Source organism: Mesoplodon densirostris, chromosome 13 (assembly GCF_025265405.1).
Source record: "Mesoplodon densirostris isolate mMesDen1 chromosome 13, mMesDen1 primary haplotype, whole genome shotgun sequence".
NCBI lineage: Eukaryota > Metazoa > Chordata > Mammalia > Artiodactyla > Ziphiidae > Mesoplodon > Mesoplodon densirostris.
The window spans coordinates 75,050,948-75,078,549 of NC_082673.1; the positions used below are offsets into that span (position 1 = coordinate 75,050,948).

The window sequence follows — 27,602 nt, forward strand, 5'->3', positions numbered from 1 at the left end:
ACTGTTGAGCTCTGGAGTGCTTCTCCATCCCTTACTGGTTTTCCTTGCCTCGGCCACACACCTTATAGATTATTGCTATGTTAAATCCCTTCCAATCATCCCTTTTGAGCTTGCCATCCACCTCCTGCTGGATCCTAAAGTATGCAGTACACTTCCACGTCCACTCCGGACCCTAACCAAGCGACGACATTTTTCATCCCAATCAACGCCTCCCCTTTTCCTTCTATAGCAAATGTCTATTGTTTTTGCTTTCCCAGAACCCATTCAGTCTTTTCCTTGCACAGCAGCCTAATTTTCCATTGGAGAACCACCTCCCTTCAACAAACGGGGCACATGGTTTGGATCAGGCTGATCTTAGGACTTTTGTGGGAACTATGAGAGCAAAGAGGTTTCTATTCACTGAAATAGCCAGTTACAAAAACAAATCAAAACAAAACCACCCCCACAAGCATGGAACTCTTAGGCCAAGGAAAAGGGGGCTTGCTAGGGTATAAACCAACAAAGTGGACAGGGTACAAAGAAATGGAGAGGCAGGTTTATTATTATCATGTGAGTCCCTGGATCCCACCATGCCTGAAGCTTACCCTTGGACACTGTAGTTATCAGAAGTGGTAGGTCCCCTTTTACACTCAAGCAGAGTTGAGCTTTCTGTCACTTGCAACTGAAAGATCCCTGACTAATGAGACTTCTCCTAATAAAAACACATACATGTGGAGAGGGTTAGAGAACGACTTCTAAAATGCTATCATCCAGACCTGCAGTGTTGTTTTCATCAGGAATCCCCACACACGGTGTCACGAGAGACTACCTGTGGTTTTTGTTTATTATGATCTTGGTGCCACCACAACCTGCACTGTCCCTTTAGTCCTTTGAAACCTGTGAGAGATGGGACAATACCAAACCAAACAGCCCACTTTGTGTTGAACTTTGTGGCTGAGACCCACACATGAACTGATGCGAACAAAGAACAATAGTGGAAAACTGCCGAATGCTGTGTTCAAGTATTATTTTCAAGTGCCATTGGACTGGGTCTTCTCAGATGACATGGTTCACTGGCAGGAAAGCTGTTATTGCAACAATCATTATTCCCATTTACCGCCTATTAGAATGTGAGTCACGGGGAGGTCAGACTGTCACCAAAGCCCAGTGTTCCTGAGCACTCAAGGTCAAGTTCAAGGGACAGCAATCAGATGTAAGGGCAATGGCAAAGGCTTAATCCTTTGAAATCGAGAGGAGGGTTAACTCTCAGGAGATTGCTGCAGTGAGTTTTACTATCTTCAACGTATCACACCACTTGCAAAAAGAAATCAGAGTGACAGTGTTACCATGACCCTAGGTCCTTTCCACAGCAGCTGTCCTCCCTAGGGAAAGACAGTGAGCGTTTTTTCATCTTTATACACCCCTCCCTGCTCCTGCTTAGCACCGCGCCTAGCACAAAATAGGTGCTCATAAATGATGACACATTCAGAGCCTGCTGGCTTAAGAATACAACTGAAAGATAATACATAAGAGTCAGCATGGAGTAGCTGCTTAAGAAATCCTTGCTGTTATTATTTGTAAATGCACCTACATTAACAAGCAGGTCCATCAAAACCCACACAAACCCTCTTTTAAGCAACAATTTCAACTTCCTTACTTCCCAAGGCGACAGTTGTGTTGTGAGTCTGAGTTATTTCCCCTGCCCTTCCTGTGTACATATGAGAATCAAACTGTCTGGTCACTTTCTCACTCATTCATTCATGCAACAGACAATTAGTGACCACCTGCATTTTGCCACATATTGGACTGTCTGTGGGGAATCAAGGTTGCTGAACACACAGCCCCTGCATAATGCAACGGAAAATCTGCTGGAGACAGATGAGAAATCCCAATGAAAGAATCAGCCTGTGGAATGAGGTACCTGACTTCAGTGGTTGCAGCAAGTGCTGGGAAAGCCTGGGGAAAATGCCTATGATGGGGGGAACGTTTTCCTTACCTTTTCTGCAAGCCAGCCAAGATGCCTGATCTCCCGGCTCCCAGCAATGCCCGTCTTCCCCAGCTGCTCTTGGACCTCGGTGATCACTCGGGTGAGCAGGTCACTGACATTGCAATGGATGGCACTGAACCAGGCCTGGGCAGTGGCTGAGTCCTTGCTTCTCAGGATCACCGTGTGCTTAGCATCTGGAGAGTGGATTTCAAGTTGCCTAGAGAAGCAAAGAGAAAAGAGTTGGAAGGTTCCCTGGCAGATCATGCTTCCTAAGTCCTGGGCCACAAAGGTGAACTAATTATTTGTTTTCTTTTCCTATTATACATTTTATTTTAATTTTTAGCTTTTCAATTAAGATTTTTGAATTTATTTTTCAATTGAATAAAAGATTCTTTATAGCGCTTTACAATTTTCAAAAGTTTCACACAGATGAGAGTTCATATAATTCCGTAATAACCTTTTTCCCCACCTCCTACCTCTATATTGCCTCTCCCTGCTAAGTTGAACTAATTCTTTACTCTTACTTTTAACTTGTTTCCCATGGTTTACCTTAATGCCCCCATCATTCATTCATTCATTCATTCACTCACTCATTCATTCATCTACAAACATTGACTGTACTCAGGCATTGGTCAAGGTACTGGGGGCCTAGCTATCCAACCATCCAATCACCTGAATTAAGGATGTCTGGTTTTCCTGTTACTCAGCTGAGTGGCTTTTTAGTAGTATCATATTAAGACTTCCAAACTGTGAGCTGATATTAATTTACCTTACTTCTCAATCCACAGAGGATTTTTACAATATACTCACAACCTAGCTGCTGCTGCTGGGAAGTAGATTGAAATATCTACCCACTTGCTTAATCCTACTGCTAGGGTTAATTGTGAATTAGCCTCAAAGACGACCAAACTGCATTCTTTAAGAATCCTGTCTGTGGCTCATTTCCTTACCACTTAATACTTGGACAAGTGTAGTGCAGGAGTGAGTTGGCTGAGGAAAGGGTAACAGTGGGGAGAGAGATGCATGAAAAGTGTTATTTATTCATTTTTTTGGGCTGCATTATGCAGCTTGCAGGATCTTAGTTCTCCGACCAGGGATCAAACCTGGGCCCCCGGCAGTAGAAGCATGAAGTCCTAACCACTGGACCACCAAGGAATTCCCAAAAGTGTTATATTTAAAGTCAAATACCAAAGTTTATGCCAGAACTCCAATGGGATCACCTGATATTCAGCGTGAGATCTACATACTGTAATTATGGTAAAAGGCAGAAACTCTAGACCGATCCTTTTAGTTTTCAACTTTTTGTTTTGAAATACTTACAGATTTATATGGCATTGCAAAATTAGGACAGAGAGGTTCAGTATACCCTTTACCCAGTTTACTCCGATGTTTCTATTTTACATAACTATAATATGATATCAAAATCAGAAAACTGACGTTGGTAAAACACAAGCGTATAGTTCTCTGCCATTTTAGCATGGGTAGATTCATGTAACCACCACTGCAACCAAGGTACAGAACCATTCCGTCACCACAAAGCTCTCCCCCTACTCACCCCTCACAGTCACAAGTGCTGTCCTCCCCTCCACCATCCCAAGTCCCTGGCAACCATTAACCTGTTCTCCACACCTATAATTTTTAGACAGATAATTTTTATTGCAGAGAGAAAAGCATACATTTTATTTATTCATTCATGTATGTATACATGCAAATAAATAACATTTCTTCACTCATGTTTGCATTAGAAAGATACAGGCATTGGGAAATTCAAAACTAAATGAAATGAGCCATGTATCAATTTCCCTTCATCCCTCAATAATTATGCTAACATGAATTGAGTATTTACTATGTGTGTCAGGCAAAAATTTAAACCCTTTTATATTATTTTTATAATTTTTGTAATATCCCTATGACTGATATTATTTACCTCATTTAACAGGATTAAAAAAAATAATAAAGTTTGGAGGGACAGAGAAAGAACTGACTCAAGGCCACAAAGTTGGTGATACTGGGATTCAACCCATGATGCTGAGGCTCAAAAGACCATGAATTTAAATACTGAATTACAATGCCTCTCCTTTAGACTGGATGACATCCAATAAGGGAGCATCCATTGTCTTCTACAGCTGTCTCAAGGCATCATCACCAACAAATATGCCCAACAGTGTCCTACTTAGCTTCTAAATTTAAAATAACAGTTTTGCAGATCACCAGAAAATTAGAAGTCCCAATGTAACCTGGCCTCATTTACATTTGAAACCAACATTTTAGAGTGAGTAAACCTTTTCTACCCATAAACTTAAATGATAGAAAAAGAATTATTTAAAAAGTAGAATATCTCTAGGGAAGTTTTAGCAATAATTAGCAGATTTTTTTCGGTAAGAAATTTGCAAAACAAGACTTCTCGCTAAGACTTCAAAGGTTTTATGTGATGAAACAGGGAATTTTTTAGGTGACATGTGTTCTTACCCAGAAGAAAATACTCTCATGCCTCTGAGGCACTTTTCAAAGAAATGGGTGGTCAATCTAGGGTGAGTTTTCCTTCCCTCCCAAAGTTCTTACTCCTCAGTAAAGTTGAGTAGCCAAACACAAACTAGGATTCTCCAAAAACATTACTGAGAGCTCAACTTGCTTTTCAAATTATTCTATCAATACCCATCATTCTAGGAATTTAAAACATGCAAATATTTCTCTTAGAATATTTTCCTTTGAAGATCTGGATTTTTTTTTTCTTAATGACAGTTTGGGAAGCAGCCAGTAGCCAGGTATCACACATACACACACACACGCATACAAAAATGATGCCAGCAAAAAAGAAAGACTGAATAATTTCTTTGTTGGGTTGCCAGCATAACCAGAGGAAAGCTGGCCTGCAAACAGAGGTCCAGGCTAGTGAAGAGGAGGCCCATTTTCCCCAGCATTTATCATTACTATTAATTTTTAAGTAAGCTTTTAAAGCATAACATATAGATAGAAAAGTGCACAGATTGTAAATGTATTTTCACAAAGGGAACACATTCCTGTAACCAACATTCAGATGAAGAAACAGAATAGTACAAGTATCCCAGAAGTCCCCTCACACTCCCTTTCCAGTTATTTTCCCCTCAAATAACCACTAGCAGAATTTCTGTCACCATGGATGACTTGTTTCGGGCAAAATGGGTGAGGTTTTGTTTCTCTGTTTTCATTTGTTGTTGCTGTTGCCTGCCCTATAGGGAGGATCTTGGACTGTTTTTGAGGCAAAGTTTAAATACCAGGTCCTATGCCTTTTTTTTTTTTTTTTTTTTTTTGCGGTACGTGGGCCTCTCACTGTTGTGGCCTCTCCCGTTGCAAGATCACAGGCTCCGGACGCGCAGGCTCAGCGGCCATGGCTCACAGGCCCAGCCGCTCCACGGCATGTGGGATCTTCCCAGACCGGGTCACGAACACGCGTCCCCTGCATCGGCAGGTGGACTCTCAACCACTGCGCCACCAGAGAAGCCCCCCTATGCCTTTTTAGTGGTGGTTCTCAAAGTGTGACCACAGACCAGCAGCAGCAGAATCAGATGGGAACTTATTAGAAATATAAATTCTCAACTCGTACCTGGACCCACTGAATTAGGAATTCTGGGAGTGAGGCCCAGCAATCCCCCTGCAGGTAAATCTGACGCAATTTAAGTTTGAGAAGGGTGCTCTATGGGGTCATAAGAAAAAAGCATTGAGCTTGGTTGTTTGCCAGGGTCCCCAGTGGCTGAGGTGAACATACTGAAAAGTGAACTGACCTCACCCCACCCCATCAGTCTCAAAGAAGGAACAGAGAGGACACAGAATAGAGAGGCTTGTGGCTTTTTATAGTCAAAAAAAGAAAGCAGCAGAAGTTCTCCATCAAAAGTATTCTTCAGGAAGCCCTGAGTAGTTTTTTTTTTTAATCATTTAATTAAATACAGATGTTTGGACCCCATCCCAGACCTATTAAGAATTTCTAGAGGTTGAGGCCTGGGTAAATGTTTTACATGTTCCACAAATTATATAGATTAAGGATCATGGCAGGCCTTTCTGAGCTCCAGCTCAAACCATCCCCCAAAGAGCTATGCCCGTAGGGAATTGTCACCAGAAGGGCAACACAACAGAGGGCTCTTGGAAAGTGTATTAGTAATCCACTGCTGAGTAACAAATTCCCCCAGAACAAAGTGGCTTAAGACTCCAAACTTTTGGGACTTCCCTGGCAGTCCAGTGGTTAAGACTTCGCCTTCCAATGCAGGTGGTGTGAGTTTCATCCCTGGTCTGGGAGCTAAGATCCCACATGCGTCGGGCCCAAAAAACCAAAACATAAAACAGAAGCAATACTATAACAAATTCAATAAAAGACTTTTAAAAAGTCCACATCCAAAAAAAAAAAAAAAAAAACAACTCCACACTTTTGTTATCTCACAAAAGTTGCTTGAGTGTCTTCATGACATGGTAGCTGGTTTCCCCCAGAGAGCAAGAAGAAACTACTATTCCTTTTATCCCCTGGTCTCCAAAGTCATATACCATCAGTTCTGATTCATTCATTCTTTTTCTTTTTGACTTGAATTTTATTTTATTTATTTATTTTTATACAGCAGGTTCTTATTAGTTATCTATTTTATACATATTAGTGTATATATGTCTGATTCATTCTTTGTGTTGGAAGTAAGGCACTAAGTCCAATGCACACTCGCGAGGAAGAGTTAGGCTTCACTTCTTAAAGGGAAGAGAATCAAAGAATTTGGGGACATATCTTAAAACCACCACAGAGAGGCCTTGGATGAAGTAAGGTTCTAGAGAGTCTGTCCTGAATGTAAAGGGCGAGTGTTTGGGGTTGTGAATCAACAGCCTAGGAAGGGCTTACAGATTTGAGTGAAGACGAAGACCATTCTTTCTGACAAAGCTGCAGCTTTGTCAGCTTTACAGATTCTATAAAGAGACAGAATGTGACTCAAGAGAGGGGTCAATGTCAACAGGGGGATGAGAAAGAGCCTTTCACTGACAGCATATGGGAGCAGCATGAAATCACCATAAAATGATAGTGGATGAAGAATTGTTGGCTCGTCTGGCACAGAAATGATGTCAATTATTTGTGCAATGAATAAATGAAAGAATTCAGTGATCCACATTCACTTCTCCCTAAACCCAAAGGGGAAGGAGGAAGAAGAGTACCAACTTTTTCTTTTAATACCAATGTACTCTACACGCTAAAGCAAACAATAAGTAGCTGGTAGCACGAAAGTCCCCAGAACTTCTGAAAGACAACTCAAGATTCAGGTCAAGGTCATGGAGTGACTATGTATATATATGGTTACTTATCACACTACCTAGCACAAATCTCAAACACGCACACTTTGGCTTAATTTGTCATTTAATCTTATTTTGCCAAAATGTAAATGTACCAGGTGCAATGCATGTCTTAGAGTACAAGGAGAGAAAGAAATCTTATTCCTGGGCTGGCTGTGCAGTAGTTTTTTCAGTAGCCCATTTTTAAAGAAAACAATTTAAAACACATGTGTCAGGAGGTAGCTGTTAAGCATATAGATTTTGGGGTTCAGGCTGACTTTAAAACTTGTTGGCTGTGAGCCAAGTTCCTTAACCTCCCTAAGCTTCAATTTTCTTATCCATAAGATGGCTCAGTCTTGCCTCTCAAGATCATTGAAAAGACAAAAATGAGATAACATATGCATGGGATATCACAGTGTCAAGCTAATCTTGATCAATTCTGGTTTGCATTCCGGTTTACAATGAAGAGTCTTCCCAAATTTGCGTACAAGATGGTAGTGGTCCCATGAGGCAAGGAAGAGTCCTCCAGGGTGGGCCCTGAGACTCTTTTTCAGAGTACTTGGACTTGAAAAATGCAAGCCCCAGGAGAAACTAAAAAGTTATACAAGGGCTATTTCTAACATCTTGGGATGGAAAAAAATAACTTTGGGGAGAGATGCATGAGTTTCTTGAGAGATTCTGGAAGATTTGGGGCAAACCTGATTCTACATTATCCCTTACCCCATATACCTAATTTATTCCACCTAAAAGGACTTTATGAGGCTTACGTTGAGTTTTAGCCATATCTAGAGCTACAACTATCTGTTGAAGTCCTTTTGCTTTCTGAACTGCCTGAGCTAACCAGTGACTCTGGGGGTGAAAAGAGATGTGGAATGGTTTCATCTTACTGAAGTATTTTGCTGACAAACTACCCCAAAAGAACCATTTTGTAGGGTCAAATGTTTCAGGTAACTCATTCTTTAAAAAGGCATTTTCAACTGCAACAATTACGTCATCCATTTGTAAAGGAGAGATAAAGATGAGGAAATAAAGTAGGAAGAGGGGAGGTGGCCGGGATGGGGGAGAAAGAAAAGGAAAATAAGAAAAACTCAGGGGTGGAAAAATAACTAAGCGGTGTGTAAAAATGGCACTGTGGTTGGGTGGCTGAAGTCATGAGAGTCAGAGAACCAAAAAATGCCTGATACAGTGGAAGTGAAAAATGCACAGGGCAGACAGTGAGAGCAGTATCATATCATTAATGTAAAAATGATCCATATAAATGTTTGTAAATGTGGAGACTATGCCTGGAGAGGTGTACAGGTAGGTTCGGTTAGGAGGGAAATTGAGTGACAGGACAAGGTAAGAAGGGAAACTTTCTCTGTTTTAAAAAATTAAAAAAAGTTTTTATTTCAAAAAAAATAGTTCTATGCTAGATTTTACATATGGAGACATAAACATATACACATTTAATAACAGAAGAGGTACAATAGTCCCCCAAAGCCAATTTCTGTAATCGAAGCCATATCTTCACAATAGAGATAGTACCAAAATATGTTTGCAAGCCACATAAAAACAGAGCCACATTATAAAAATTGTCTTATTGACCTGCCTGAATACAAATGCCAACAAGCAACTGAGAACACAATCAATCCTTGCAGAATGTTAGAACCAAAATGAATCAGCAAACCCACTCACTTAAGAAGGGAAACTTTCACTGTATAACTCTGTATTTTCTGAATTTTGTTCCATGTGTACCCACTGTGTATTCACTGTATTTGAACAGAAGAGGAGGAGGGGGGAGCGGGGGGGGAGGAGCTGGACTGGCCTGTTGGTTAAAACAACATTGTCCCAAAGCCCAAGCTCTGTCATTTATAAACTATGCTTCCTATGGACATCTGTGGTTCTGTCTGCTTAGTTTCTACTCCCCCCTTTTCTGGTAACAGGCTTTACTTCCACTCTCAGTCTATGTGATTTGGGGGCTTGATGGGTTAAAGGTTGTAGGTGTGATGCAATTTGGCCAAGGAGTTCCAGGCCCAGGATTTCTTCAGGAGTCATTGTTAAGATGATGTTTTTCTCACATCATATACACAGAAGGAACAGTTATAATCATGGATCTGCTGATGGCCATCTGGCCATCAAGAGGGGTGGTCTGCCTGCAGATGAAGCCAATACAGAGGAAAGCAGAGCTGAAAGGTGAGAGACCTGGATCCAGCCATACCTGACACTGAGCATATCCTTGTATTTTCTTCCATGTTCCCCTTTTGCAGAAGCCAGTTTGAGCTGTGTACTTTTCAAACACAACTACAAGTCCTGAATCAAACACAGATCACAAATAGGTCACAGTTTCTATGAGCCTTGAGTTTCTTTATTCCTATAAAACAGGGATGATGATGATGATGATGAAAGTGATAATGATGATTATAATGAAAGTGATAATAATAACCTTCACGGGGTTATTACTAAGGATCCAAATGAGATAATAACTGTGAATGTGCTTCGGGATTGGTAAATCCTGATGTTAGCAGTTGTCATTTAAGCTTTTGGCATTTTAAGACTGTATTGTTGGCTCAGTTGCTAGAAAAAGAAACTATATTAGTGGATGCAAGGCTTTTATATTATCTGGACCCATGGGCACATATAAGCAAGTTAGCTCTCTCTTAGCTAAACTATTAGTAAAGAGACAGTCATGCCTATTAAAACAGAAAATCCTAGTAAATCTCTTGGGTTACAAAATGGAGTTGGGAACATGCAGTGATTTCTTTACACATGCATGCAAAAAATATGCTGTGAATATTTGTGAGTTTTCCAGACACTCACATGTGTGTTGGGTGCTGCAGAGAAAAGTAGAATGCATGGTCCCTGCCCCCAAGAAGCTCACCATGTGTAGATGGTTGAATAGTATCTCCCCCAATTCATGCCTATCCAGAAACTCAAATGTGACTGATTTGAAAATAGAATCTTTGCAGAAGTAATGAAAGTAAGGATGATAATGAGATGCTTATTTTATTAATCTACACACTGGATTAGGATGGGTCCTAAATCCAATGAGAGTGTCAGTATAAGAGACAAAAAAGATACACAGATACACAGAGAAGAAGGCCTGGTGATGATGCAAGCAGAGACTGGAGTGAAGCATCACAAGGCCAAGGAATGCCAAGGATGGCCTGGAATGGTTTCTCCCTCACAGCCTCGGGAAGGAACCAACCCTGCCAATTCCTTGATTTCACACTTCTGGCCTCCAAAACTGAGAGAGAATATATAAAATTCTTTTCTTTTAAGCTTTCAGTTTGTGCTCATTTTGTTATGGCAGTCCTAGTAAACTAATAAACCATGGAACCATCTTCCTGTGCCTAGTTGAACTGGGACTGCACTAATGTTTAAAATATATGGATGCTTAAAGCCAAGACAGATTTTTCATGATATCATGTGAGTCACTACATCCACCCATGCCTGTAGTTGGAGTCACCCCCTTGAACTTCCTGGTTTCCCTTTTTCATTTAAGTAGTTTGAAGTTGAATGTCTGTCACTTTCAAAGAAAACAGTCCTTAACTACTTTTTCTTCCTGTCTTCAAGATGGTCTTCATAAAATATTTAAAGTTAATTTTTCCTGGGTTTCTATTACTATTTATGTTTATGTTATTTACTTGCTACTTGTTACTTACATTTATATACATGCACATCTTCTTGTAAACGAATAATGTTTTGAAATTTAAGAAACTGAAAATGAAATTATTATAGAGAAACTTGGAAAAATCAGCTGCTACCCTCTGTTCAGTTAAAACACGGTATTTTACTGTGGTTTTATTTTGTATAGCTCAGTGTTTTATTACAAAGCAAACACCCATTTAACCACTACCAGAACAAGAAACAGAATATTGCCAGCACCCTATATATATGTGAATGCTTAAAGGAACTTGTAAGATGCAGACCACTTAAAGCTGTGGCAATCCTGCTTCCATTCCAACACATGTTGGTATTAAAAAATCTTCTCCTTGGCAAAATAATCTTACTCCTACTCACATTCAATTCTATAACCCGAAAAAAAAAGGAAAGCCTTCTAAAATGAGACGCATAGATAAAGCACCCGGAAGCATGCTGGCTCACAGTAGGTCTATACGCAGTAAACAGACTGAGGGGCTTCCACTTCCTCCTTGGTGTAAAAAAAATAAATCTAGACAACTTCTTTGAGAGCTGATGATTCCTACATTTCTGGAACTGGGGGAGGAGGAGGGAGGGAGGGAGGGAAGGAGCAATAAAGTCAGCCTGGCTGATTGGAGCTATTTTCAGCAGGCCAGTCTTTTCTAACTCCTGTTTTGTTCCCCAGTTGAACTGACCACTGCTTGATGAATTGTGTTTATCTTTATTCAGCGATAAAGTTCTCTTTTAATTCCCTACTGAATAGAAATATTTAGGGCAATGCCACAGCTGTGTTTATTCTCACACTCCACCACAGTTATGTAAATACTGCCTATGGAACTATTTCTGATAAAGGCCCATACCAACCCCGAGGAATTATATGCTCACTCTAGATGTCTGCCAAGATGAGCCATTTCCATGCAGCTTGGCAAGGCCTATGAATGATATCACAGCTTCTCAGAGATCATTTGGCAAACCTCACACTAAAAGAGTCATTTTCTTCCCCTCTCACTCTCTCAAAGGCTCTCACGGAGCCAGATAATATTTCCCAGCATCCTCTACTTCCCCTGTTTAGAAACACAAGGCTGACACACAAAACTGAAGCCTCCTAACACAATATTAATACATAAAACATAACTTGCAACCTGGCAACGAAGGTTTCAAGTGACCTTTCCCCTCCGATGTGAGGCTGGAGAAAACACAGACGAAGGTGGTGAGTAGGAAGGTGGCCTGTGGACTTGCAGATCTACAGGGAATCAAGGGGAACGCAAACCACATGGTTGTTTACTGTTCCACAAATCTGTGACTCTGGTGGTCGATAAAAAATTTCCCGACAGACAAATACATGGCAGACCTTTAACAGTGGCTACCCCTAGATAGTGGAATTCCGAGGCATTTTTATTTCTACTTTTCTGCTTTTCTAAAATTTCTAAAATCTTTTTGCAATGTAATCAGAAAAAAATACTAGAAAAAAAGTTGAAGAAAATGAATGCTTGCATACCTTCTGCGATATGTCATTAGTGAAACAATTCACTAGAAAAAAATAGTCTTCTGTGAAAAAGGCAACACTAAAGAAAGAGGTAAAATACGGCAGTAATAATATTCAAAATGAGGGTGAGTATTTGTCCTGTGGGGATGTAAACTCCACCATCAAATGAGTTCACTTTCCTCCTTTTATCTTTACCACTGTCCTATGAGGGGAATGGTATTAATGTGTCTACATCACAGATGAGAAGATTGTGCCTCAGAGGGGCTAGGCTTGTCCAATCTCCCAGTTAGTAAGAGGCAAAGCTAGAACTGGAACCCAAGTTCACCTAACTGCAAGGCTTGTGTCTTAGTCATTATGTTCCATTTAGTAGGACGTTTGTAAAGCATAGTCTGTTGCTTAAAAGAGTAGAGAAGAATTTTCACGCTTTGCTCGATATCTTTTGAACACCCTTCCTGTGTATTTGGAAAGTTTTCCAAACTCTGAGTTGAGCTTCCCCAAAGTAGAAGCCAGAATTCTAGTTCTCAGCCTTCCTCACCACTAGGGCACCGAGCCACTCACTCAAAATGGCAATTCTGAAGGAGGCAATGGGAGAAAGTAGGTGAGTACAGGATCCATCCTTTGGCAGGTACAGTGGTGGAGGCACCCCGCTCTTAATGGTGGCAGTGGTAGAGCTCGGCCAGTGCCAGCTGTCACAGGTGCAAGCTGAGGCAGCTGTGTGGGCTGTGGATGGTTGTTAAGTGATGGCAACGGTGGCATTTCTTCTAGAATAGCCTTCACCATGTGGTTTGATGCTGAACTTCCTAGCCTGGCTATCTGAACTCCGGGAGATATGCAAGCACCCTAATATCTTCAGCCAGAGTTGATTCTGTTGCTTAAAACTACACTCCCCAGCTAAGAATGGAGATTTGGGAATATGGTTGCCATGATGGGAGCTGATGAGATCATCTAAGGAATGTGTCAAGTGTGAGAGCAGTTAATGGAAAAGAAACCAGAAAAAGGTGTTCTGCTGTTTTTTCACAAAACCCCATTTCAAAAACAGGTCATGCATGATATAGTATTCTGCTCAGCTCTGAGGGAACCCGACAATATCTCTCACATGGGCTGTTTTCAGTGTTTCACTAATACATAAATTTACAAAATATGTGAAGAATTTCAGCACTTTGTCCTCTCCTACGGGAGCACTATCGTTATCAAAGTTTTGGAAGAGGAGGCAGCTAATGTCAAACTAGAGAAAACATTTTGTTCTTCTATTCCACACTTCATCTGTACCTCACAAAATATTCTGTGGTTTGACCTTACTCAACTGGATTTTTCTTTTTTAAAGCCATGTAAATATACAAGGTGCAATGCAGGTCAAAAAAATATACATTTGTCTCTAGAATCTTAGTACCATACCCTGACAAAATAAACAATCCACCCCATGGTTCAATCCAGAGCATAGCATCTGAAGTCTAAAGACCTATTTCTGCTTCTTTGGAATTAGATTATTTGGGCTAGGGTTGCCAGATTTCACATATAACAATATAAGATGCCCGGTCAAATTTGATTTTCAGGTAAACAATGAATAATTTTTTACTGTAAGTATGTCCCGTGCAATATCTAGTGGTGGAAATCGTATGAAGTACACGGATTAGAAATGTATAGAAAACAAAACCGATAGGACTTCATGATGGATTAGCTATGAGGAGTGAGGAAAAAGGAAGAGTCTAGGATGCCTAGTTTTCTGGCTTATACAACTGAATACATGACAGTGCCAATCACCAAGACAAAAAAATAATAAAGTCCAGGTTTGACAAGAAACATTATAAATGCTCCATCTTCATTTAGGTGTCTTGTAATAACTTCATACTTGTAGAATATACATATACTAGCTATTCTCCAAGAGTATTCTGTGGTTATTTTGTCTTCACAGTATCAGCACCCTCCCAATAATCCAGGTTGGATGACCCAAGCATCCTTGATGCCTCCTGTCTTTTTTCTCCTGGTACTCATTCAGTCTCCAAGTGTTATCAATATTATCTCCCTTTCAGAAAAGCTCGCCAGACTGTAAGTTACCAACTTTTCATAGTGGAGCTGGAGCAATACCTAAGGTGGGATATAAGTTCTACTTTCTAGGTCAACTTTGATTAAAAAGCAGTGGTTGCCTGAAATGATGTCTTGTGAAGGAGCCTGAGGTCTCATTCTAGGCTCAATCAGGTGAAGTAGCATAATCATATATGGCTGTCTGCCATGGGCATGGCAGTGAGGATTGACAGCACTCATGCTATCTGTTGGATATTTCTAGAAATACCTAGAAAGCATTTTGACATGTAGCTCTGACATGTAGCTCCTTATTGCCCTACCCTTGGAGAGAGTTCTCATTTTTAGTCATCAGATAATCTCTTTCAAGATTTATCCTTTTATAGTTTATCTCCCCCACCAGACTATAAATTTCTTGAGGGTATGACATATAGCAGAATTATCTTCATTTCACCCCCACTGTCTGGCACATGGAGGAGGGTATTCCATAAGTATTGGCTGGGCTAAGTGAATGGATGGCTCTGTCTACTAGTAAAACATTGTCTCATCTCTATGGTAACTCCCTTTCTAGATAAAGTTCTATCACTGCCTCCACTGACATTTTTATTTTTTCCTTTACTAGAAATTAACCTTTTTAGTCTTGAAGAATGGAATTTAATTCTATGGTACAAAGTGTCTTCAGTTCTAAGTCATAAGCTTGGTACATTAAACAAAGTCAAACATGTTTTAATGTACCACAAGAAGGCTAGTTTACATGGGTGAAGTGCAATAGCATTCAGCTCAGAAATAATTATTGTATTTTATTTCATATTATAATGTTTATCACACAATTTGCCATACATGATTTTCTTGGGCTAAAATAATCAATTTGTGATCTTGTGAGACTTACCCGGATTAGATGTAAAAGCAGGCAGCCTTGCAAATGTGTAAAACAGGGTAAAATGATGACACAGAATTGAAGCAACTAGGAATACTAATTCAAAGTGCTTATCTCTGAGAGATAAGAATAGAAGTGGATGTCATCTAACTCTTCTATGTCAGAGTTTCATGTGAAAAAGTAAGACTTATTGGTCTGCCTCATTTACAAAATTGTGAGATGCCTTTTTCATTTATTTCCTTATCAATTATTTTCTGAGTGTCTGGTACCTACTAGACATGGCACTAGGTACATGAGGAGAAGGGCAACTCAACACAGATACGGTTCCTGTAATCACTAAGGTTACTGTCTAGCAATCTTGGATAAGCATACACTCTTTCTTAAGTTTTCAAATATCATGAGAAATTCCTAACACAAGAGAAGAATTTGTATCTGTTCAAGGAGCAGAGAATCTTTTGTTAAATTCTCTATAAATTACTTAAGCAATAATTAACCATGTGAAATTGGCAGCTGCTTACATAGAGAACAGTACTTCACTAGCACCAAAATATCGCTCATCCATTTAGTTTTAGTTTTGACTAAGTCTTTCAAGGAGGGAGGAGAAGAAAAGGGGAGAATATAAGGGCAAAAGCACTACTGTATGTCTATGACCCCTATATAAATAAAGATGTGTTAGCTACGGAAGGCAGCACCTTAAACCATTAATAGACGTGAACCCTTCAACAAAGATTATTAATAGCCACCAGCCAGCAGAGAAGCGGTCCCCAAGAGAATGGCGAAGAGGAGACATAAATTGGATGGGACAAGAAAAATTTGAAGAAGTTCTACCACCTGAAAGGACTAGAGCTGCGAGGGAGTTTGGATTCAGGAAGTGGAAAAGACCATTGGCGATTTTCGTTAGCATGAGAGAACTAGATAAAGAAAGGCAGAAACCAAAATTATCGCAGTTTAATGTATGAATGAATGAGTGATCAAAGACAATTAGCAATCAAGAAGGAAGTTAGAGGTCATTTAAGCCAACCACTCATTTTAAAGATTAAAAAAAAAAACAACAAAACCCTAACTTCTGGAAGTGATTTAGCCAAGGTCACACTTACAGGCAGTAGTATCAATATTACTGAGCCTCGAATCCAACTTCTTTTTTTTTTTTATATAAATTGATTTATTTTTGGCCATGTTGGGTCTTCGTTGCTGCGCGCGGGCTTTCTCTAGTTACGGCGAGCGGGGGCTACCCTTCGTTGCGGTGCGCGGGCTTCTCATTGCGGTGGCTTCTCTTGTTGTGGAGCATGGGCTCTAGGCACACGGGCTTCAGTAGTTGTGGCGCACGGGCTTAGTTGCTCTGTAGCATGTGGGATCTTCCCCGACCAGGGCTTGAGCCTGTGTCCCCTGCATTGGCAGGCGGGTTCTTAACCACTGCGCCACCAGGGAAGTCCCTAGAATCCAACGTCTTAACAACCATGTTAAGTTCCAAGTTCAGAGAATAAGGAAAGAATGGAGAACTCACGGTGTGCTGGAGCCAAACAACTTTCTCTACCATTTTCCAGAGGGTTGATCCTGAATTTGAGGCTAGTAGCTCTTTCTGCGTTTGAAACACTCACTATAGTATTTTAGATATTTCACTGTCAAGGTATTTATGGAAGTGACAGCTTCATAATTATTTTCTCTGCGAAGGCTTTGCTCAAAGACACTTTCACCTCTTTTGTAGATAGCAATAATCATTTTCATTACATGAAGGATTTAAACAAGCACGAACAAATAAATCAGCTACCCACAAAATTGCTATTTAAAAAAATCGATATCTGAACTATCTAGACAAGTTTTAAATTGTCATGCAATTCTGTACTGGTTGCAAGAGAGGGTGAAAATCAGAATAATGCAAATGATCATCCTGAGTTTCAAAAGGTCACGCTACATGAAATTCAATCTTCCTCATTCTTATAGTAAATGCCAAGGTGTGAAACAAGTTGGAAAGAGAGTCAGTTTCTCTGTGAAGCAGCAAGGCTGTGGGTTAGATTTGTTTGATTTTGTTTTGACTTCATTAGCTTTTTTTTTTTTTAAAGAAAATATATGTTAAAATAGTGGAACTGGAAAATTGTTACAATTGAAGGAATTAACTCAAAGCTCTCTACTTCTTGGCATGGGAGTGCATGGGGTAGGGGAGGTGCCGGGGACTGGGGTGGGTGATGGTGGGAGGGGGCAGGCCTTGGAGGGGAGAAAAGAAGGCAGTGACTTCTATGGTTGCTGCCAGGGAGACTTGCCTCTGCCTCATGGCATTCCAAACATTTGTTCCCTCCAGATGTTCAAGGCAATTGATTAAACTTTATATCCAGCTTTGTACCCTCAGGCAATCTGCATGAGGACTGCTTATCAATTAGCCCAGACTGCTTTTACGAAGACTTCAATATACTTCCTCTAAAAAAAGAAACCAAAAGAAGACAGATTTGAGGCTGGGGCAAGTACATCTAACCTTAATCATGCTTGAATCATTCATTCAGAAAGATTTATTGAAGGTCTGCTCTCTGCCAGGTAGCCTGCTAGGTGCTAGGGACACTGAGTCTGACAATATGGCCATGGCTTTTGAGGAGCTTATTGTCTGCAGGGACTGAAAGGTGAGGGGGGGAGTGGGGAGTGGCAGACAAAGAACTCAATGACTGGGCTTCCCTGGTGGCACAGTGGTTGAGAATCTGCCTGCCAATGCGGGGGACACTGGTTCAATCCCTGGTCCGGGAAGATCCCACATGCCGGGGAGCAACTAAGCCCATGTGCCACAACTACTGAGGATGCATGCTGCAACTACTGAAGCCTGCGCACCTAGAGCCTGTGCTCTGCAGCAAGAGAAGCCACCGCAATGAGAAGCCCGCACACCACAACAAAGAGTATCCCCTGCTGGCCGCAGCTAGAGAAAGCCCGCGCGCAGCAAACAAGACCCAACACAGCCAAAATAAATTAAAAAAAAAAAAAAAAAAAGAACTCAATGACTGCCCTCCAGGAAAGGTCACATAGCACACTGGTTAGAATATCGTTGATGGAGTCAGTTGGCCTTGGTCCATGTGCTGGCTATGAAGCTGAACAGTCTGGAGTAAAGAACTAAACCTCTCTGTAGCTCACTTTCCTCACCCACAAAGAGGACTGGTCTGAGTTATAACAAATAGAGTGATGATCCTAAAGCTTACGTCTGAAGGGAGAGGATACGCTGGGTAAACCAAGAAGAAGGATTAGTAGCCCAGGGAAGAGTATCCCAAGGAGAGGGGCAGCCTGAGCAAAGGACAGTAGAGGAAATCCACACTGCACATTATGGAAACTCTGTGTAGGTCTTGGCTTAGACGAAGTGTAGGGGAAATGTGGGCAAGGAAGTGAAGGGACAAACAGGGGAGAGAGGCTGAAGGGGACCCACTGACAGAACTTCATTTCAGCAAGTGACATGACCAAGCTGTATTTTAGGGAGATCATGCTGGGGAGATGGGATTGGAGGGGAGAGAGACCTGCTAGGACATCTCTGCAGTTTTGGGGCTATCAGCAGTAGAAATGCAGAGGAGAGAACAATTTAGATACTAAAGGTTAAACTACAGCACAGTGGAAGAGCATTCTATTCTGACCATTTGATTTATAAATTAATACTTGTATCTTTGGAGAAATGGGTCCAACAAATATTGAATTCAAAAATACCCATTCATGGATACAGAAGTCTGCTAGGCATGGTGGGGCGTGGTGAGATACAAAGATAAGTTGGATGTAGTCCATCTACAGCCTAGTGAGGGGGGTGGCAGAGCATATGGCAGAACAGGTGCCATTAAAGAAGCATAGGTTATCCAAGGAAAGCTGCTAGATCGAAAGGATCAGGAAATACTTCTGGAAGACAAAGGCATTTGAGATGGGGCTTATGGAGTAAGTGGATTTTGACAGGTGGAGAATGGATGGAGGACATTCCAGTCTGCGGGATGGGGGGGACCATGACCAGGGACAGAGAGGCACAGAAGCTGAGGATATTCTCAAACAGCAAATAGTCCAGTTCACTGGAAACTCTTTCTATAACTGCATTTATTTTTAAACAGCGTTATTGAGTTATAACTGACATACAATAAAATGCACATAATTTTTTTGTTTTTTGTTTTGTCTTTTCTGTGGTACGCGGGCCTCTCACTGTTGTGGCCTCTCCCATTGCGGAGCACGGGCTCTGGACGCGCAGGCTCAGCGGCCATGGCTCATGGGCCCAGCCACTCCGAGGCATGTGGCATCTTCCCGGACCAGGGCACGAACCCGTGTCCCCCACATCGGCAGGCGGACTCTCAACCACTGCGCCACCAGGGAAGCCCCATTTGTGGTTTTAATTTGCATGTCTGTAATGACTAATGATGTAGAACATCTTTTTATGTGCTTATTTCCTATCCATCTATCTTCTATGGTGAAGTGTCTGTATAAATTTTTACTCTTAAAAAATTGCATTATTCCTTTTTTATTATTAAGTTTAGAGAGTTTTTAATACATTTTTCTGGATACAAGTCCTTTATCAAGTATTACTCTTCAAATATTTTCTTGTGTTTTCATTCTCTTACGAATAGGTTTTTAATTTTAATGAAATCCAATTTATCAATCTTTATGGATTGAACTCGGTGCCATATATAGACCTTTGCCTAATCCAAATTCACAAAAGTTTTCTCTTATTTTGTTATAAGTTCTACAGTTTTAAGTTTTACATTTAAGTTGATGATACATTTGAACTAATTTTATATACGGTGTAAGGTATGGAGTGAAGTTTTTTTTTCGCATTTGGATATGCCATTTTTACAGCACCACTCGCTGAAAAGACTATCTTTTCTCCATTACTTTTGCATTTCTCTTGAAAATCAGTTGTTCATCTATGTATGAGTCTTTTTTTGGACCCCTATTATTTTCCATTGATCAATTCATCTATCTTGAAGTTAGTACCACACTGTTTTGATCATATAACTTTATAAGAATCCTTGAATGAGGTGGTGTTAGTCCTCTCACTTTGTTTTCTTTGAAACTGCTTGGCTATTCTGGGTCCTTTGCATTTCCATATGAATTTTTTAATCAGTTTGTCAATTTCTATAGAAAAACCTGCTGAGATTTTGATTAGTATGGTATTGTATGGTATACAGCAAATAACTTTGGAAGGAACCAATTATAGGACTTGGGTATGACCCATGCTTTTAATATTCCCTCCTTTGTTCTCGTGCCTGCCAACACCATCACTCATTTTGCATCACAGACAGCTGGAGGAAATAAGGAAATAAGGAACTCAAGTCACATGATTTTACTAATTGTAAGCAGCCCTTAGGCTTAGACTTAGGGGCTGAAGTTGAAACTCTAGAGGGAAATATTTTATGCTAATGAGCTTCCTTGTTTCACACTATTACTCTATTGCCATAACCATAACAGAGAGTTGGCTCTACTTCAGATGGGAGAAGACAAAGCCTCAAATGGTTCCACGCTAGACCCTGTGGGAACAAAGCAGGCTGGAGTAAGGGTACAAGGTTGATGACATTGAGGTGTTGGCTTACATATAACCATCTTCATAGTGCTTCCAATTTTGAGATGAGTATTCCTTTCTTTTTTTTTAAACAGCAACTGGCTTTTTTTTAAATTAATTAATTTATTTTTGGCTGCATTTGGCCTTCATTGCTGCATGCAGGCTTTCTCTAGTTGCACCGAGCAGGGGCTACTCTGCCTTGTGGTGCACGGATTTCTCATTGCAGTGGCTTCTCTTGTTGAGGAGCACGGGCTCTAGGAGTGCGGGTTTCGGTACTTGTGGCACTCTGGCTGAGTAGTTGTGGCGCACAGGCTTAGTTTAGCTGCTCCGTGGCATGTGGGATCTTCCTGGACCAGGGCTCGAACCCGTGTCCCCTGCATTGGCAGGCAGATTCTTAACCACTGAGTGGCAGGTGGATTCTTAACCACTGCACCACCAGGGAAGTCCAAGATGAGCATTTCAGAAAAGTTGTTTGAAACAATATGTTGACCTTTCATGAGCTGGAGCAGCTGACATTTTGCCTGGATCTGAGCCAGGTTGGGTGCTATTCTAAATGAGAAATCAGTTGTCCCATCTGCACTGAAGGAACTTTTTCTGATCATTTGTTAAAGCTTTATTTCCAAGGCACTGAGTGAATTTAATTAATTAATTTAATTAATTTCACCCCCACCATCCCCTCCTTAATAAATTCCTCATATGTGGATTCACTAGGAAATTGAATTTCATCTTTAGAAAACAAAAAAAAGGACAGTCAACCAAAGGATGAGAGATTAATTTGGTGAAAGCTCAGTGATCGAGTCAAAATGAAAATGCCTCTCAAACTGTAGTGAGATGAATCATAGTAAAATGCAGATTCTGGTATAACAGGTCTGGAGGGGGTGCCTGAGACTTGGCGTTTCTCACAAACCCACAGGTGATGCGCTGCTGCCGGTGTCTCTGTATCGTACTTCGAGCAGCAAGGAGGTCGAAGACATCAAGACATCATTCATGTCTTATTTTACCACTAAGTCACTGCTGTAACCTGGGAACCCTTCTCAGCCGGGCTTCCGTTTAGTATGAATTGTTCTCTAAAGTTCCTTCCAGCTCTAAAAATGTATCATGTTCTTAAAAGCATAGGTCTAAGCTTCCCTGTCTTCATGAATTCACCCCTTCTATTGGCAGACGTGTACTGAGCACCTACCATGGGTCAGGCACTGAATAAGGTACTGGCTAGTTAAGTATGCACTAGATCAAATACCTGCACTAAGAAATCAATTCAGAGAGAGAATCAGGCAATGATAACAAGATGCCACACATGCTATAAAGCTGCTTAAGCAATGGTTGTTAAGAGTACACAGAGGGCTGAGAATCTGTGTTTTGGAGAGCAGGTAGGAGGGAGTGTCATCCTACAGTGGTTCTCAGACTTGACTGTGCATCTGAGTCATCTGTAGGGCTTGTTAGAATAGAGTTGGCTTGATCCCACCCTCAGACTTCCAAGAATCTGCATTTCTAATACATTCCTAGGTGATGCTGATGTTGCTGATCTGGAACCATACTTTGACCTCTGTTCTATTATAAATCATGCATTGTGCTAGGACACAAAAATGAATGGAACATGGGGTTTTGCTCTGGAATAGATGACTAGAAGGTCATAGGTCAGTGGAGGAAATAGGCTTTCCCCCTTTACCCCATCCAGAATGGTTAGGGCAACTTTTTTTTTTTTTACATTTTATTTTAAAATTTTTATTTATTTTTTTTTAGTCTTAATTTCTTTTTTTAACATCTTTTTTTATATCACATTCATTACTCCATTTGTATTACTTACTTATCCTTAGTAATCCACTTATTTATTATTTTTTTAATTTATTTTTTTTATGTTTTATTTTTTATTGAAGTATGGTTGATTTACAATATTAGTTTCAGGTGTACAGCATAGTGATTCAGTATTTTTGAAGATTATACCCCATTGAACGTTATTACAAGATAATGGCTGTGATTCCCTGTGCTAGACAATATATCCTTGTTGCTTAGCTATTTTATATGTAGTAGTTTATATGTTTAATATATATTTTCTTACATCTTTATTGGAGTATAATTGCTTTACAATGGTGTGTTAGTTTCTGCTTCATAACAAAGCGAATCAGCTATACATATACATATATCCCCATATCTTCTCCCTCTTGCATCTCCCTCCCAACCTCCCTATCCCACCCCTCTAGGTGGTCACAAAGCACCGAGCTGATCTCCCTGTGCTATGAGGCTTCTTCCCACTAGCTATCTATTTTACATTTGGTGTGTATATATGTCCATGCCACTCTCTCACATTGTCCCAGCTTACCCTTTCCCCTCCCCGTGTCCTCAAGTCCATTCTCTACGTCTGCGTAGGGCAACTTTAGAAGGGGGTTGAAGACAGAGAGAGGGAGAGAGTATGTGAAGTTATGGTTCTATGCCATATGAGCTTTGGAATAAAAGGGCTGGGCTCAAACCCAGTTCTGTCACTTACTGCCTTGGTCTTATTACAGTAAGTGCTGTAAAAATGATAGCCAGGATTTCACGGACTAATAATAGCAATGATTCTGTCTTGAGAGAGGGAGACAGCAACGACTTCCCAGAGTAGGTGATATCTACCCTGGTGTGATGACTAAAGAATGACCGGAGTTTATGAAGTAGTCTTAGGAGTCAGTGGGTAGGGAGGTGAATAGGTAGTTTAGGTGGAAGACGTCAGCAAGGTGTCAAATAACACACTGCTCTATTCACTGAGTACTTTCTGCTAAGTAGGCATGTATTACAGCTTTGTGAATAGAATCAAATTTATAATTCTTTGGAGAAACCTAAGAAATTCTTTAAAGAATTCCGATGCAGACACCTCTGTGAAGTCAAAAAGAAGACAGATTTCAATGGAAAGTTCATGGTGAACACGGACTAGAAAGTTCTGGATTCAAGTCCCAGATCTGCCTCCTAGCAGCTCTGCCACATTCAGGGTTCATGTACATATGTTCTTTCCATTTTTAGCAACCCTACAATGTAGCTGACATCATTACTACCATTCTACAGATAGGGATCCTGAGGCCCAAATATGCCCGAGGCTATAAACTAGTGAATCCTGGCACAACCAGTATTTGATCCCAAGTCTACTGGATCAAGTTGTATATTTGGGGATTTTTGCTTTTGTTTGATTATTTCAAAAGAGGATTTTCTATACTTAACCAATGATTAGACATGCCAAGAAAATGTGTTAAAACTGCAGATTTCTATGCTCTTTTTCTGGAGGTTCCAGTTCTGTGGGTCTGGGGTGGGCCCAGGAATCTGTATGCTTAATCAATGACTCTCTCCCTCCCCATATGAGTGGCCCTGCACCCTGGAGGCTGGTACATACCCCCTCCTTACTTTGTCCCTTCAGCCTAAGAGAGCTTGCTCAGCTCTGGGTGGTCACATCACCCCTGTTGGCTTCTCAGCTCTTCCTTCACCAGTATAACCAATTTCCTGCCTTTAATTCCCTCTGTTTAAAATGCCCAGAGTAGTCTGTTTTCCTGGTTGGACCTTGAATGACATCTGTCTGCAGGCTGGATTTTGATTTCCTGTGTTTGGAAGCCATCCTCTCTACCTGGGTTATGTAGGGCAATGGAGCGACAGCTGCACCACCTGGAGTGGCACAAACTCTGTCTGATTCCCAAAGTGCCTGGAGCTGGGGTCCTCTGGCTCCATTGGGACTGATTAGCTCCAGGACCTCCTGGAAGAGGAAGAACACTGACTTTCCAAGGCCAATCTTTAGTCCAGTCCTCCTCCCCACCAGTCCTCTGGGCTCAAGTTCATGGCTCTTCGGGACAAGTAATTCTAAGCTGAAGGGTTACAACACGCAATTAGAACACTGGCTACACGGAAATAGGGAAGGTACTCACAATATTAAAGCTATCCAACTCTTACAAAGAGGTCAACAGAGGTTCCCTTGAAAAAAATGAATTCTCTGCCCTTTGGTCATAATTGGAGGGTATTTTTCCTCTCATAAATGGTGCCTCATGGTTTTTGCAATCTAATATACTGACTGAGGCAATCATTGTAAAGAATAATTTTTCCATCTGGGGACCAGGAGTACCTTGGGGAACTTACAAGGTACCATAAAGATCATAGCTGAAGAAATTCTAGACATCTGTTTGGCCCATCGATGGTAACCTGCAGACTACAGGAATGCTGGAGAGGAAAGCTGAGAAGTGCTTTCCTATCTCCTGGGTCTTTCTTGTGTTCTTTTTCTCTCTTTCATTCATCAATCCATTCATCCATATATCCCTACATATATACATTCAATGACTATTTATTCAGTACCTGCCCTGAGCCAGTCACTGATGAGCAAAAGCAAACATGGTCACTGAGCTCAGGGAGCTAGGGGGAGAGTCAGATGTTAATCAAATAAAGACACAAATAAATGTAAAACCATCACATTGTAACAGCTGTAAAAGTGTGATACATGGAGACAAGTTGGGGAAGTTTTGGGTTTCTTTGGGCCTTGATGAAGGGGTGATGAGATGTAGACATCTTCAGTGAGGTATGTTTTTCTCTTACATTCTTATAGCTTTATAGATTGTGAACTACTTTAACATACATTATCTCACTTTATTTTCACATCAATTATGCAGTGACAAGATTTAAAAAAAGAAGCTTGAGAATTATTGTAGAGAAGCTAATAGGTGAAAACTTGAGAGAATGGGTAAAGGGGCAAAGGTAAATTAGAGAGGAAAGTGTTTTCAAGTCTGTTCTTCATTGACCAAACATTGGTGGTCTTCTCGTCAAATGTAAGTGCTTAATTATAATCTAGAAAGGCAGAAGAAGTGCTGCAAAATTACCCACAACTTCTGCTGTGCAGAATTTGGTTATACTATAGATACATCTAGTTTTGCTGAGGCAAACACCTTTTAAACAAAGGTGTCCTCTAGCCCCTGAGGGAAAGAGCCTTGGCCACAAGTAATAACAGTCCCCAAAAGCAACAGCTATAATTGCAACAACAAAGGATGCTTTTCACATGTTCTGAGTGTGAAAAGGCCCAATGGTCCTTCATCTGGTACCTCTAAGTCATGCCCATTCACTTGGATGACCTCAACTAAAAAAAAAAAGCAATATGGTTGTTTTTACATTCTAAATTAAAAACTATATAAAGTGGGAAAGAGAAATTTTCATTTACTGAAGACTCCTAGCTTCAGGAGAAACAGTGGTGTCTCCCAGTAAATATTAATCAGCTTGACTGAATGGTTAGTGCATTTACAGGATGATCACATTAGTCATGGTGGGATAGGTTTAATGTGGTATCAAATTATCCTGATATCTCAGTCATTCCACATAACCAAACTCTATGAAAATAACATGCTATATGTCCATAAAGGGTCCTAGGTGGGTAGAGTGGGGATCCACTCATGGACTCACTCAGGAAGCTCCCCCATTTTGCAGTTGTATCTCCAAGAACACACGTGCCCATCACAGCTTCAGCCCAGAAGTGTGCATGTCATTTCCGCTCATATTCCATTAGACAGAATTAGTCACAAGGCCCAACATAACTATAAGAAAGCCTGGAGCTTCAGAGGAACAAATGGACTCGGTGGGCACTACTGTCTCTGCCACTATAATCTATTTCCAAAACTCTACAAAACTGATCCAGGAGAGGAGGTACTATCTTTGCCACAATTCTCCAAACCATATTGAGGCACAGAATTTCCTCTAAGCTCTTGTTTTTGAGTCTTTTCAGAAAAAGAGAGGAGAATGAGCACTTTTTGAGCTCCCACTATGGAACCAACACTATGTGATGGATACTCTGAATCGGCTTACTCAGCCTCATTATACCCTCTCTACAATGTAGACTGCTTAGAAAAACTTCTCCACCTTTCCTAATTCTGTTGCAGCTAAGGTTCTGGAGACATACAAGATTATGCCGGATATAGGTTTTTTTTTTTTCTTTGCGGTACGCGGGCCTCTCACTGTTGTGGCCTCTCCCGTTGCGGAGCACAGGCTCCAGACGCGCAGGCTCAGCGGCCATGGCTCACAGGCCCAGCCGCTCCGCGGCATGTGGGATCCTCCCGGACCGGGGCACGAACCCATGTCCCCGGCATCGGCAGGCGGACTCTCAACCACTGCGCCACCAGGGAAGCCCCAGATATAGGTTTTATATATTCCCATGAGATTTGGGAGGTGGAAGTGAAGAGGAGGATAAACTTCTAATGTTTTAACTGCCACTGCTGGCAAGCAAGGCTGGCAGCATCAAAAGGAAGAGGCAAAGGCAGCTGGCTTGGAGCTGTGGTGTCCAATCACCAACTTTCTATGTGTCACAAGGCAGATGCAAGGTTCCAGCATCTTTAGTCCAATTTCCTGATTCCTGGATCACTGCTCTGGTGCTATATAATTTCAACAGTTTCAGTGGCAACCTCCTGGTTCCCCACTTTCCTGATTATAGCAGTATTATATAGTTCTGAGGGTCATTAAGGGAGACCCATTCCAAAGTCTTCCCATTTTTTGTAAGCAGTGAATTCCTTATATTAAATCCCTCTCTGTTTAAGTTACCTAGGCTGGTTACTATTGCTTCACTGTGATGTGACAGACAACATTTGCTAAATACTGTTTTATATATATATATATATATATATATATATATATATATATATATATATATATATATAGGTTCTTCTAACAACTTTCTAAGAACTCTTAATTGTTGAAATGAGTAAACTTGTACTTTCAGGGAATCTAGGTTTGAGCTAAAATAACTCCAAACATAAACTGGTTTGAAGTCCCATGTTTTGGCTTTAAAATTCATGTGAATGAACTCCATAATAAATTCTATTCTCCCAAAATTCAGAGAAGAATTCATACTCCTGGAAAGTACACTTCTTCATTTACTGGTCTTATATATTCC

General features: G+C 40.8%; 1 protein-coding gene across 1 annotated transcript in view; it reads right to left on the bottom strand.

The window, feature by feature from the left end:
• Positions 1 to 27,602, bottom strand: part of SNTB1 (syntrophin beta 1) — a 219,271-nt gene that overhangs the window by 77,852 nt on the left and 113,817 nt on the right. The window contains exon 3 of the mRNA XM_060116180.1: positions 1,976 to 2,183. Coding sequence (XP_059972163.1) covers positions 1,976 to 2,183 — 208 coding nt within the window. The remainder of the gene's footprint in view (positions 1 to 1,975; positions 2,184 to 27,602) is intronic.